The sequence below is a fragment of the Pelodiscus sinensis genome, chromosome 14, assembly GCF_052426305.1.
Source record: "Pelodiscus sinensis isolate ZL-2025 chromosome 14, ASM5242630v1, whole genome shotgun sequence".
NCBI classification, from domain to species: domain Eukaryota; kingdom Metazoa; phylum Chordata; order Testudines; family Trionychidae; genus Pelodiscus; species Pelodiscus sinensis.
This window is the reverse complement of record NC_143065.1, coordinates 20,172,731-20,187,126: the sequence shown is the minus strand read 5'-3', so window position 1 is coordinate 20,187,126 and position 14,396 is coordinate 20,172,731. Positions and strand designations below refer to the sequence as shown.

The 14,396-nt window shown below is 41.9% G+C and overlaps 1 protein-coding gene across 1 annotated transcript in view; it reads right to left on the bottom strand.

Moving 5' to 3' along the window:
* Window positions 1–14,396, bottom strand: part of WDR72 (WD repeat domain 72) — a 216,777-nt gene that overhangs the window by 121,306 nt on the left and 81,075 nt on the right. Inside the window, exon 14 of the mRNA XM_014580591.4 lies at window positions 1,488–1,693. Within this exon, the coding sequence (XP_014436077.3) occupies window positions 1,488–1,693 (206 nt within the window). The remainder of the gene's footprint in view (window positions 1–1,487; window positions 1,694–14,396) is intronic.

Genomic DNA, 14,396 nt, shown 5'->3' with positions numbered 1-14,396 from the left:
CTTCCCAAATCAGATCTGCAGACCATCCTCTGTTTGTGCTGTCTGAAGGAATGGTAGAAGTGTTTCAGAAGTGATGAGACACCCTTCTTTTTTTGTTCAGTGAGAGGTTTTCATAGGTGGGGAGTCCCTTCCATTTGTGAATCTCAGAGGGAAAATCCCAGTCAAGATGTCTACATTTAATATGCATCAGGAACAAACAATACATAACAAGCTTTTTGGCAGACTTGGGCGAAATCATCAATAATTTCCTTTTCAATAACAGATTTAGAAGGGGACCACAGAAATGTAATCAATTACTGACCATAAAAAATAAAGTGGGAAAAAATGGAACATACAGAACTCATAAGAAACATGTTTGTATAACTACTGTATTATTCACCTCTACCAGCTCTGAATAATAAAGCTATCAAATTATCATGCATTACAATCAAGCACAACGTGCTACTTAAGATACCCATTTCATAATCAGCTCAAAATCACTCTCTTTTATCTAAGGCTGAATAGTTTTTTCTTATGACTACTAATTTAAATGTACTACGTTTTAAAGTTAAAATACATCCATCTTCACAGTTAACTCTAATACTACTTGTTTCCATTTTGATTATTGTAAAAAAAAGTAGGAAAAAAGCCATTCTTTCTGATAATGTAATGGTGAGAATCAGATTCTGTGTCAATGGCCTACTAGTGCACCATCTGCCCTGCAAGATGCTCAGCAGGATTATGCTCTAATAAGACTTTTCAGCAAATGGCACCAAAAGAACTTTAGACATCAGACTGAGGTCAGTCAAAGGTCAAAGATGAATACAATGAGAGTATCAGGCACCAGTCTAAACTGAAATGTATTTAAAATTATATGTACATTAAATAAAAAGTTAAAAAAAATTAATGATATAGAGCCTGATTCTACTGTCCTCTCTCAGGCAGAGTTCCCCAGTTATGGAGACAAAAGATTTTCAGGCACTGGAAGCAGTGAAGAAAGGAAGTTCAGTGCAAGTACAGAGACTATTTTGCTGTCTGTTTTCCATATCTTATGTTTTCCTCTTCTTGCCCACTATTGAGGAACACTACAGGACAGCACAGCTCTCACACTAGAGTTCCGCTCCCATAGATTGTCATTTATTCCAAAACACCCCTTTCTAGGTGTCTTTTAGGACTGTTCTCTAGAATGAGTCATTCTGTCAGGATGTGAGGGAGGTATGGATAGGTATGTTCAGAGGCACTAGGCCTCTAAACAAATGCTCTGGCCCTCTGTGGTCTTTCCCCATAGCTAAAGTGGGTCTCACCCTTATCTGTTCTGTGAGTTAGGGCAAATGCTGCCTCCACCTCCTCCTCTTCAGTCTTCACTAGAGCAATCAATATAAAGGCAACTCTGCAACAAATCTTCAGTTTCCTGGTCCCTTCCCACAAAGAGATAGATTATGATATGGCACAGTCATCTAGACCACTATTCATTTCCACCAAATAATAGTCTAATCATTCACTCTTACCTTATCTGAAGACTTTTCTGTGTGGGTAAGATTGTGAGACAGTGTGCCAAGTTTGTAAGAACTGGAGGATTTGAACCCTGCATTTTTATGCTTTTGTGTATCTGGAGAGAATGGAAGTGTAAAATCAGTCACTAAACACTCTGAATCTTCACAGGAAGTAAGAATTGCTTTCGCCATTTCATTTGTTTCATGCCGTTCTAGAGTGCCTGCAAAACAGAACAGAAGAGCTTGTGAAGTTTTTTTAAAGAGGCAGTGTCACTTTATGTAACAATTTCAGCAGATTTTCAGTGTTCACATTAATTATTAGTATAATACACTTAATTTTATTTTGTTCCAATATAACCGGTTACAAATTTCATATCAAAATCTTTCCTGAAAATTTGTCACATATAGAATATATGGAACTTATAATCTATTGTAGAATGTATGAAACCATTCTGAAGGCCTTTTCAAAGCATAGTCTGTATAAAAATGGAGAGAAAAAATGTTATTTTTCTTACCTGTGTTCAAAACTTTTCATTCTCCCTTTCACTTTACACAGTGAGATCAACATTTCATGTGTTATTCTTTAGCAACAAAACCTGCATTTACTATATTCATTATGAACCTTGTAATCAATAATAAACGCTTATGAAATATTTTAGTGCTGTCCTCTAGTGTTCTAGGTTACAAACAACAAGAAGAATCTATAAACTTTTCTCTTCTTCCAGATTCCCAAGTAACATCTTTTCTTCACATTCAACTTTTTAAATGTTACTAGCTGAATATATGTTATCAAGTGGTGTTATATTCAAGATTACAACAGTATGGATCCAGAGACCCGACTTTAATATTACTATCTGCATGGCTCAAGAGAATCTTGCTCAGTGCTTGGATTGTTAACATCTGGAAGTAGAGACTGACAAGAGTTCTCTTTCCCTATGTGATACATTTTCTTTGTCTCTTCTCTTGTCTTTTTCTTCTCATGTTTTTCCTTAACCTTATTTTCCTCTTCTTCTTTTTTCACACTATAGTTCTCTCCTACACTTGCTTCTGGCTAGAGTATTAATCATCTGTAAATTTGGTTCATTATCTGCAACACATAATTCAACCAGCTAGAGTAAGCAAAATAAATTTTAAAACCCCACAGACATATAAAGAAAAACAACATGATTATTCATGATCTATAGAGAGTTATTACACTTCTGTGAAAGTAGTTTTCTGTGATCTTTATTAACTATGTATAAACTGATCTTACATAAGAATTGGCTTTTTCTAAATGCAACTTATATTGTGTTGTATTTGCATATTTAGTTTAAAATGAAGTTATTGTAGATGCCTCATATTTCCCATCTAAGCAGAAATGACAAGAAATAGTGAAAGAAAAAGTTTCCTATAAATGTCAGGGATGAAGGACATAAGGTATTTTAAAAGTACTAACCATTTCATGTGAAATGATTTTTTGTTTCTAGGTCTGAATTTTTTGTAGCCTGCAGTTATCCAACACGAATTTTCCCTCTCACTGATACCAAATAAAAGTATGTAACAGAGACGTCCTACCAGTAACAGCTGGTAAAAAATATTGGATAGGGATTGAGGGATCTCATAAGGTGTTTAAAAAAAAACAAACTCATTTTGTCTGAAATTTTATTTCTTTGAAAATCCACCTTCCCCTTTCATCAAATATAATATCTCCTCCATTTCTTAGATTGGCCAAAGGAACCTTTCCTCAAATTCCAGGCAGAGGGAAGTCAAAGGCTTGATTAACCCTGTCAATATGTTTTCAATGAGGTTACTACCAGGCAGAAAGATCAGACTCAGGCCCAATAATTCATTTTAAAAAATAAGTAGTTAAGTCCCTTCCCACAAGCTGCCAAAGCCAGAGCTCAGCTGGTTATCTACCACAACAAGAATGGCAAGGTGCCCAAGATCCAGGATAAGAAGAGCCCAGCAATCAGGCTATCTACAGATACTTCAAGTTAAGCGTGCTGTTTGTTCATTTATGTGTTCATATGAGTCCCATCACTGTGGTGTGCAAGCACTTCTCAAACATTCATGCATTCATCTTCCCAACACCCTCGGAATTAAGGAATTCTCTCTCGTAACTTAAAGGTTGGATCCTGGCTCCGACTAGGGATGTAAGTGAATAGTCAACTATTCAACAACCCAATAGGCATAGCTTATCGGGTAGTTGAATGGAGTACTTGACTACTCCCCCCCTTGCTGCAGAAAGGGAGGGAACAGGAAACAGGAGTGGGTGCTGGGGGAAACTGGTTTAAAAGCTGGTTCTCCATCTCCATGGTGCCACCTGCCCCTCTCTGCTGCCTCTAAGAGGCAATGGGAGGAAGGGAAGGATAAAAGAGGCTGCTCTGGTAGCACCCCATCTGTTGGAGTCCCAGCGGGGAGCTGGGCACCCTGCCAAAGACAAGGGCTACTGCCACCAAGCAGCCCCATTCACAGTGGCCCAGGCTGGCAGCAGGAAAGGGCTGCTGGACCCGGCACAAGCTGGGACCGAGGAGTCCTGACTCATGCTGGTCCAGGACTGCTATACCTCTGCATTTTAAATGAAGTAAGAGCCTGGTGACTCTTACTACATTTCAAACAAGAGCCGCAGCGATGCAGAGCCGGCACGAGCCAGGACTGCTTGGTCCTGGCTCATGCTGGCTCCGAGAGCTACCTCCACTGCAGCTAATCATATAGTCAATACAAATTCTATTGACTATACAATTAACCAAATAACCGATCTTTAACATCCTTACCTCCAACCAGTCCAGAATGCCAACCTCCATTGTCCACTTGTTAAATTTTCCAAACACCTTCCTATTTTCTCCCATATTGCTCTCATCACATTTGGGAGGAGCTCCCTATAAACAGCCATAAACTAACTCTCCGTTTTCCATCAAACTCCTCTTAAAACTCTCCTCTGCCATAAGCCAACAAAACTTTGACAGTTGTTAGGCCTCTCGTGCAGTGGGACCTCAGCCTGACAGGCTGACCAATATTTGTCTCGTTGTCCTGTATTTCGCCTGTCAATCTGTGTCACCATCCATTATTTTATATCGAGACTCCAAGCTCTTTGGGGCAGGACCCATCTTTTGTTCTGTGTTTGTTCTGCACCTAACACAATGGGATTGTGGTCTAAGACTGGGGATCTAACATGCTATAACAATATATCCACAGAGTCCCATTTTACCAAAAAGGGGAACTGAGGCCTAGGGAGAGTCATGTTAAAGTATATATAAGTATTTAGATGCTGAGCGACGCAGATAGGCACCAAGGGTGTGTCTAGACTACATGCCTCCGTCGACGGAGGCATGTAGATTAGCCAGATCGGCAGAGGGAAATGAAGCCGCGATTAAAATAATCGCGGCTTCATTTAAATTTAAATGGCTGCCCCGCTCTGCCGATCAGCTGTTTGTCGGCAGATCAGGGCAGTCTGGACGCACCGCGCCGACAAAGAAGCCTTTCTTGATCGGCACAGGTAAACCTGGTTTCACGAGGCATACCTGTGCCAATCAAGAAAGGCTTCTTTGTCGGCGCTGCGCGTCCAGACTGCATTGATCTGCCGACAAACAGCTGATCGGCAGAGCGGGGCAGCCATTTAAATTTAAATGAAGCCGCGATTATTTTAATCGTGGCTTCATTTCTGGGTCTGCCGATCTGGCTAATCTACATGCCTCCGTCGATGGAGGCATGTAGTTTAGACGTACCCCAAATGTAATTTACAAACATTCACTTCTTGGGCATGTAACTCCCATTGAAATCAGGTCCTTCTTCCCATTACCCTGGGAAGAAGGCCTCTGGAATGAGCACTCCCCATATAAGCCTCATTTGCAGCTGTTGCCCACCTGTTTGCTCTTGCCCTCAATCTATTGCTCCTACTTCCATCTCCTCTAGAGGTGGCTGCTGCTTCCCCTTCTAGCTCCATCCCACGTCATGTGGCTGCCTTCCTCATCTGACACCTAACCCCACATTGTGTGGCTCCCACATAACAAGGGAATTTTCAGGAAGCAGCACCAGCAGCATCTTCAGGCAATGGCTAGCTGTACCCTGTGCTTCATCCTTCCCATACCCAGAATGGCCCAGTTTTTGACCGACAGAAAGACTGCCTGGAGAATATTTGACCTCCATAGAAAAACATTCATCATGGTAAAACAGTTCCCACTGGAGTGAAGTTTCCCTTGGGGCAGCAGACCCAGAGGTACTTCAAGGCTGTGCTGGTTGAGTAGAGGGCAGCATTGCTGTACCTGAAGATGGGATGAGAGGAGCAAAAGCCACCACAGGAGGAACCAGAGGTAGCAGCATATCACATACCAAGACTATGTCTACACTGTAGAGCTTTTCTGGGATACCTCTGGTATCCCAGAAAAGCTCTGCAGCATCCAAGGAACTTGTCTGCTTTTCCAAAAAATTTTTTGGAAAAGCAGAAGCATTTTTGGCATCCCTGTAAGCCTCATTCTACGAGGAAGAAGATATGTTCCAAAAGAGGCTTTTTCCCAACATTTAGCCCTGTGCAGACAGCCCAAAAGTCAGAAAAGCCTCTTTCGGAAGAAAAGTGGAAAAAGATACACAAATTGCTGCGTATCTTTTTCCGACTTTTCTTTGTAGTGTAGACGTACCCTGAGAGAGAACCAAAGGGGTGTTAGGAAATTCGTAGGGCCCATGTGGAAGTCAATTACTTGAAGAGTTGGAACACTGGAGGTGTGTCTAGACTACATGGCTCCATCGACGGAGCCATGTAAAGTAGTTTACCCGACACAGTCATTGAAGCGGGGATTTAAATAATCCCCACGTCATTAAAATTAAAATTGCCACCGCGCTTTGCCGACAATCAGCTGATCCGGCACAGCGTGGCAGTCTAGATGCGGATCGGTCGACAAGGGAAGCCTTTATCAACCGCTCCCTTATGCCTCATGAAACGCTTCCCTTGTTGACCGATCTGCGTCTAGACTGCCGCACTGTGCTGGATCAGCTGATTGTCAGCACAGTGCGGTGGCCATTTTTATTTTAATGAAGCAGGGATTATTTAAATCCCTGCTTCATTGACTGTGTCAGGTAAACTACTTTACATGGCTCCATCGACGGAGCCATGTAGTCTAGACACATCCTGGGAGTTTTTTGCACCCAAAAATGGAGACAGAAATAATAGCTAAGACAGAGGAACGTGAAGCTTCCACTTAATGCTGGGAAAACCTCATCCTTCTTGGGCATATGTATTTTCCCTCTAATTCCATGGGGTTGGGCTGGTGAACATGACAGCTGAGTTCCCTTTGAGCATGATGGGATGTGTGTGAGTGTGTGCAGAATAGAGGGATGTGCAGAATGGATAGAGGAGTAGGTGTTTAATAAATAAGAACATAAGAACGGCCGTACTGGGTCAGACGAAAGGTCCATCTAGCCCAGTATCCTGTCATCTGACAGTGGCCAGCACCAGGTGCCCCAGTGAGGATGGACCGAAGACAATGATCAAGCGATTTGTCTCCTGCCATCCTTCTCCAGCCTCTGACAGATAGAGGCCAAGGACACCATTTTATCCCCTGGCTAATAGCCTTTTATGGACCTAACCTCCATGAAATTATCTAGCTTCTCTTTAAACTCTATTATAGTCCTAGCCTTCACAGCCTCCTCCGGCAAGGAGTTCCACAGGTTGACTACACGCTGTGTGAAGAAGAACTTTCTTTTATTAGTTTTAAACCTGCTACCCATTAACTTAATTTGGTGTCCTCTAGTTCTTCTATTATGGGAACTAACAAATAACTTTTCTTTATTCACCCTCTCCACACCACTCTTGATTTTATAGACCTCTATCATATCCCCCCCCCCCAGTCTCCTCTTTTCTAAACTGAAAAGTCCCAGTCTCTTTAACCTCTCCTCATATGGGACCCATTCCAAACCCCTAATCATTTTAGTTGCCCTTTTCTGAATCCTTTCCAAGGCCAAAATATCTTTTTTGCGGTGAGGAGACCACATCTATACACAGTATTCAAGATGTGGGCGTACCATAGTTTTATACAGGGGCAGTAAGATATTCTGGGTCCTATTTTCTATCCCTTTCCTAATAATTCCTAGCATCCTATTTACCTTTTTGACCGCTGCTGCACACTGCGTGGAAGTTTTCAGAGAACTGTCCACGACAACTCCAAGATCTCTTTCCTGATTTGTCGTAGCCAAATCAGCCCCCATCGTACTGTACGTATAGTTGGGGTTATTTTTCCCGATGTGCATTACTTTACACTTATCCACATTAAATTTCATTTGCCATTTTGTTGCCCAATCACTCAGTTTGGTGAGATCTTCTTGGAGTCCCTCACAGTCTGCTTCTGTCTTGACTATCCTAAACAGTTTGGTATCATCTGCAAACTTTACTACCTCACTGCTTACTCCTTTCTCCAGATCATTTATGAATAAGTTGAAAAGGATTGGTCCCAGGACTGACCCTTGGGGTACACCACTAGTTACCCCTCTCCAATCTGAAAATTTACCATTTATTCCTACCCTTTGTTTCCTGTCTTTTAACCCATTCTCAATCCAAGAAAGGACCTTCCCTCTTATCCCATGGCCATGTAATTTACACAAGAGTCTTTGGTGAGGGACCTTGTCAAAGGCTTTCTGAAAATCCAAGTATACTATATCTACTGGATCCCCCTTGTCCGCATGTTTGTTAACCCCTTCAAAGAACTCTAACAGATTAGTAAGACAGGATTTCCCTTTACAGAAACCATGTTGACTTTTGTCCAACAAATTATGTTCTTCTACGTGCCTCACGATTTTATTCTTTACTATTGTTTTGACTAATTTGCCCGGTACTGAAGTTAGACTTACCAGTCTGTAATTGCCAGGATCGCCTCTAGAGCCCTTTTTAAATATTGGTGTCACGTTGGCTACCTTCCAGTCATTAGGTACGGAAGCCGATTTAAGGGATAGGTTACAAACCACAGATAATAGCTCAGCAATTTCCCATTTAAGTTCTTTTAGAACCCTTGGATGAATGCCATCCGGTCCCGGAGATTTGTTAACATTAAGTTTTTCTATTTGTTCCAAAACCTCCTCTAATGACACTTCAATCTGGGACAGTTCCTCAGATTCATCACCCACAAAAGACGGTGCAGATTCAGGAATCTCCCCAACGTCCTCAGCCGTGAAGACTGAAGCAAAGAAATCATTTAGTTTCTCCGCAATGGCTTTATCGTCCTTGATTGCTCTTTTTATAGCTCAATCATCTAGGGGACCCACAGGTCTTTTAACAGGCTTCCTGCTTCTAATGTACTTAAAAAACATTTTGTTATTTCTTTTTGAGTTTTTGGCTAGCTGTTCCTCAAAATCTTTTTTCGCTTTTCTTATTACATTTTTACACTTGATTTGACAGTGTTTATGTTCTCTTCTATTTATCTCACTAGGATTGGACTTCCACTTCTTAAAAGATACCTTTTTGTACCTGACTGCTTCTTTTACATGGTGGTTAAGCCACGGTGACTCTTTTTTAGGTCTCTTGCTATGTTTTTTAATTTACATTTAAGTTTGGCCTCTATTATGGTGTCTTTAAAAAGTTTCCATGCATCTTTCAGGGATTTGACTCTAGTCTCTGTGCCTTTTAATTTCTGTTTAACTAACCTCCTCATTTTTGTGTAATTCCCCTTTTTGAAATTAAATGCCAGGGTGCTGGACTGCTGAGGTGTTCTTCCCACCACAGGAATGTTGAATGTTATTCTATTATGGTCGCTATTCGCAAGCGGTCCTGTAACGGTTATATCCTGGACCTGATCCTGCACTCTACTCAGGACTAAATCGAGAATTGCCTCTCCTCTTATGGGTTCCTGCACCAGCTGCTACAAGAAGCAGTCATTTAAGCCATTGAGAAATTTTATCTCCGCTTCTCTTCCTGAGGTGACATGTATCCAGTCAATATGGGGGTAATTAAAATCCCCCATTATTATAGAGTTCTTTATTTTGGTAGCCTCTCTAATCTCCCTTAGCATTTCAATGTCAGTATCGCTGTCCTGGTCAGGTGGTCGGTAATATATCCCTACTGCTAATTTCTTATTATTGGAGCATGGAATTACTATCCATAGTGATTCTATTGAACATGTTGATTCACTTAATATTTTTATTTCGTTTGATTCTACATTATCTTTCACATACAGTGCCACTCCGCCACCCACACGGCCTGCTCTGTCCTTTCTATATATTTTATATCCCGGTATGATTGTGTCCCACAGATTTTCCTCATTCCACCAGGTGTCAGTGATGCCTATATGTCAATCTCCTCATTTAATATGAGGTATTCTAGTTCACCCATCTTATTACTCAGACTCCTAGCATTTGTGTACAAGCACTTTAAAAATTTGCCACTGCTTATTTGTCTGCCCTTCCCTGATGCATTGGATTCCTTTGTATGCGGTTGTTTGTCTGCCCTGGCCCATGGTTCGCCTTCTCCCCTCCTCTCTTTCTGACTACAGATTAGAGAATCTCTATCAATGGATTCTCCTCTAAAAGAAGTCTCCCTCCGATTTACGTGCATCTCCGCACCAATCAGCTTTCCCCCATCTCTTAGTTTAAAAACTGCTCTCCGGCCTTTTTAATGTTTAGTGCCAGCAGTCTGGTTCCACCCTGGTTTAGGTGGAGCCCATCCTTCCTGTATAGGCTCCCCCTCTCCCAAAAGTGTCCCCAGTTCCTAATAAATCTAAACCCCTTTTCCCTACACCTTCGTCTCATCCATGCATTGAGACTCTGAAGCTCCGCCTGCCTACCTGGCCCTGCGCGCGGAACTGGAAGCATTTCCGAGAATGCCACCATAGAGGTCCTGGATTTCAGTCTCTTTCCTAGCAGCCTAAATTTGGCCTCCAGGACATCTCTCCTACCCTTCCCTACATCATTGGTACCTACATGTACCACGACCACCGGCTCCTCCCCAGCACTACACATAAGTCTATCTAGATGCCTCGAGAGATCCACAACCTTCACACCAGGCAGGCAAGTGACCATACGGTTCTCCCGGTCATCACAAACCCAACTATCTATGTTTCTAACGATCGAATCTCCCACTACTAACACCTGCCTCTTCCTAACTGGCATTCCCTCCCCCTCAGAGGTATCCTCAGTGTGAGAGGATACTGCAACATCCTCTGGGAAGACGGTCCCAACTACGGGATGGTTTCCCTCTGCTCCCATTGAATGCTCTGTTCCCTTGAGACTTTCATCCTCCTTAAAAGCACTAGGGCTCTCAGCCTGGAGGTGGGACTGTACTACAGTGTCCCGGAAAGTCTCATCAACATAGTTCTCTACCTCCCTTAGCTCCTCCAGTTCAGCCACCCTGGCCTCCAAAGCCCGAACTCGGTCTCTGAGGGAGACAGAGTGGTATACAGAGTGAGTTGCTTCGCCTAGAAACATGTGTGAATTGAGTATGCATGGGTTGAATGAAAAGGGGTGAAGAATGAAAGTGAAATGAATAAGTTGGAGTGTAATGTAATGAATGTGTGGAGTGAATATGACTGGGACAGACAGGCAGCAGTCCTTATCCAAATATATACAAATCAATGTGAGTGTGTGCGTGCGTTGGAAGCATATCTATCAGCAACTCTTAGACTTGGTCTTTCTCTCAGAGTCATCAGATCCTTTTCAAAAATGGCTGCACTATCAGAATAAAACTCAAAGTGAATGAGGGTTTATGCTACCAGATTTTGCACTAATGACTGCAGAGATGCGAGAATTAACTGCTTAATTTAACAAAAACCAATTACACAAAAAATGACAGTATCATATTGAATTAGCAAGGGATTTGACCCGGATTACCTTTATGGAAGGGCTCAGCATATCTAAACAGTAAGCAAGCTATGTATATCCCAATATACGCCCTCCCCAGTTCTCAAAATCATAAGGTAGCATCTTCTAAATGGTTCTGCTTTTTGAGTACAGTAGTTTTACTTGTTTTTATATGCTACAGTTCCTAATAAAATAATAGCTTTTGTTTTCTTATATATGTGTAGAAGCATGTCGATGGGGTAGAAGGTAAGAGGGAATCCGAGAGTTCAGGAAAATGGACAGGAGAAGACAGAGCATGGTGATGAAAGAGTGGAGGAATAAGAATTCTGATGGAGTTTCCAGTATCCAAGAATAGCAAGTACTTTATAATGTTGGATGGATTTATCCCTGGTTTATAATTGAGGAAACCCAAACACACAGAGGTTGGGTGTGATCATATAGCAAATCAGTGGCACAGGTAGGGATACAGACCAGAAATCATGATACTTAGACTCCTGATGAAGTCACTGGATGAATATAGCTGAATAAAATAAACACGACTAAGTTAACTTGACAAGCCAGCAATTGCATTTTAACTAACATGGGAATAAGGAATATGCCTTCTTCCTTTTCTAGTCTCTCCCATCATTCTGGGGCAACGGGGGAGGACAGAGTATATATTGCCTCCTTTCAAAATAAAACAAGAAAGTCAGCAAGAGAAAAAAAGACAAGTAAATTATCAAATAATTTTACTGGGGAAACAAAGAATCACTTGTAGAAAGGGATTAAATATCTCTGAAGAGCAACAATAAAATAACACTCAAAAACCCAAACCATGCAAGAAAAAGGCTAGAGAGTCCTTACTTTCTTGAAGCTGTGACCATGGCAACTAAATCTCATGAATAGACAAGAGTGGAGTATTTCACTCTCCTGGGCAGCTTTGGACCCCCAGCTGGGGATTGTTGCTACATCTTATTCTTCTTCTGGACCAAGTATTACAAATTTGGTCTCCTGGTGTTAGTGCTGTCAGTGAACTTCTCAAGGCTTTGCTCTTACTGAATAGCGAATTGCTATTGGGGGGTGGCATTCATATTATCATGCAGGTGGTGGCGTTGCCATTCACCACGTGTCCTCATGGCCATAAGTGTTCCTGCAGGGCCCTTTCTTTGTTTTCTTTCTCTTTGGGGATCCTGTGGTTTCTCAGGGCTGGATTCAACTGGCCCTGAAACTAGGTCAGTAACCCAAAATAATTTCAAACAGTCTTCAGTGTCCCAAACACAAGGTCCATCATGCAAAAGCGATGAGGAGTCCTGTGGCACCTTATAGACTAACAGATTTTATTGGAGCATAAGCTTTCATGGGCAAAGACCCACTTCGTCAGATGCATGTAGGGGAAATTCCAGAGGCAGGTATAAATATACAGGCATAAGAAAAGAGTACCAATCAAGAGTAAGGCTACAGATAACAAGGTCAATTCAGTCAGGGAGGATGAGGCCCACTTCTAGCAGCTGATGTGGCGGTGTGAACACCAGGAGAGGAGAAACTGCTTTTGTAGTTGGCTAGCCATTCACAGTCTTTGTTTAATCCTAAGCTGATGGTGTCAAATTTGCACATGAACTGTAGCTCAGCAGTTTCTCTTTGAAGTCTTGTTGTCTTTGAAGTCTGGTCCATTATGGTATCCACCTCCAACACTCCTGACATCCAGAGAGACCTTCAGACTTCATTCCTTTGTCTGAATGCATCCAGTTCTGACAGGGAAAGCAGTGTGTAAGCTATCTTCTGAAAGTTTCTCCTGGCTGGCCAAGAAAGGACAGATCTCTGCCCTACCATACTCTACAGAGCTCCTGATCCCAACCCTTTCAACTCATAATATCCTGAATTCTTCCCATCTGCTTGCTAACTTCCCAGGTTCACTTTCTCTTTTCCAGTCTCAGGGTATGTCTACACTAGCCCCCTAGTTCGAACTAGGGAGGCTAATGTAGGCATTCGAAGTTGCAAATGAAGCCCGGGATTTAAATATCCCGGGCTTCATTTGCATCTTCCCAGGCGCCACCATTTTTAAATCCCCCTTAGTCCGAACACCGTGTCTGTGGCTACACGCGGCACTGAGTAGGTAGTTTGAATTAGGATCTCTAGTTTGAACTACCAGTACACCTTGAGTAACGATAGTTCGAATTAGAGATCCTAATTCGAACTACCTACTCCGTGCCGCATGTAGCCGTGGGCACAGAGTTCGGACTAAGGGGGATTTAAAAATGGCGGCGCCCGGGAAGATGCAAATGAAGCCTGGGATATTTAAATCATGGGCTTCATTTGCAACTTCAAATGCCTACATTAGCCTCCCTAGTTCGAACTAGGGAGCTAGTGTAGACATACCCTCAGATAGGGTCACAGCTTGTATTCACAGCAACATTTGTGAAAAGCAGTTTTCTGGTCCCCTCCAGCTTACTGGGGCACTGCACCATGTTATAGTGTGTCATGATGAAGTATTCATCGATGTCACATAACCTGTCACGTCATCATCAGGCATCATTGCTTTATATTTGCATCTCAGCTAAAGTACTGAAAAGTCACCTTTGACATTTTGATATTTCAATGACTAGGTGCACATCTAAACTACATTCCTCTTCCGAAAGAGGAACGTAAATAAGTCTGATTGAAAATGCAAATGAAGTGCGGATTTACAAATCTCGCGCTTCACTTGTATAATCGTGTGAAAGCAATCTAGATGGGATTCTTTTGAAAAACAACAACCCTTTTTCGAAAGAACTTGTACACCTCATTTTTTCACGAGTACAAGTTCTTTCGAAAAAGGGTTTTTTTTCCCGAAAGAACCCTGTCTAGACTGTGTTATCTTTTTTGAAAAAGGATTTTTTGAAAAAGGGTTCTCACGCGGTTATGCAAATGAAGCGTGAAATTTGTAAATAATTTTTGATCAGGCTCATTTACATTCCTCTTTCGGAAGAGAAATGCAGTTTAGACGTGCCCTTGATGACTCACTTGAACTTTAGAATGTAACAAGAGTGACACAGGTGAATGAAACCTGTGCTTGGAATTCATTTTATTTAGAGAGAGTGAACTGGTGTTTTTCCTAATTGGCTCCAAATGAAGTCTACACATGCTGCTTAACAACTTGCCCTTCCCTTGAGGTTTGGGTTGACTGCTAACTGAAATAAAAACACAATGTAAATT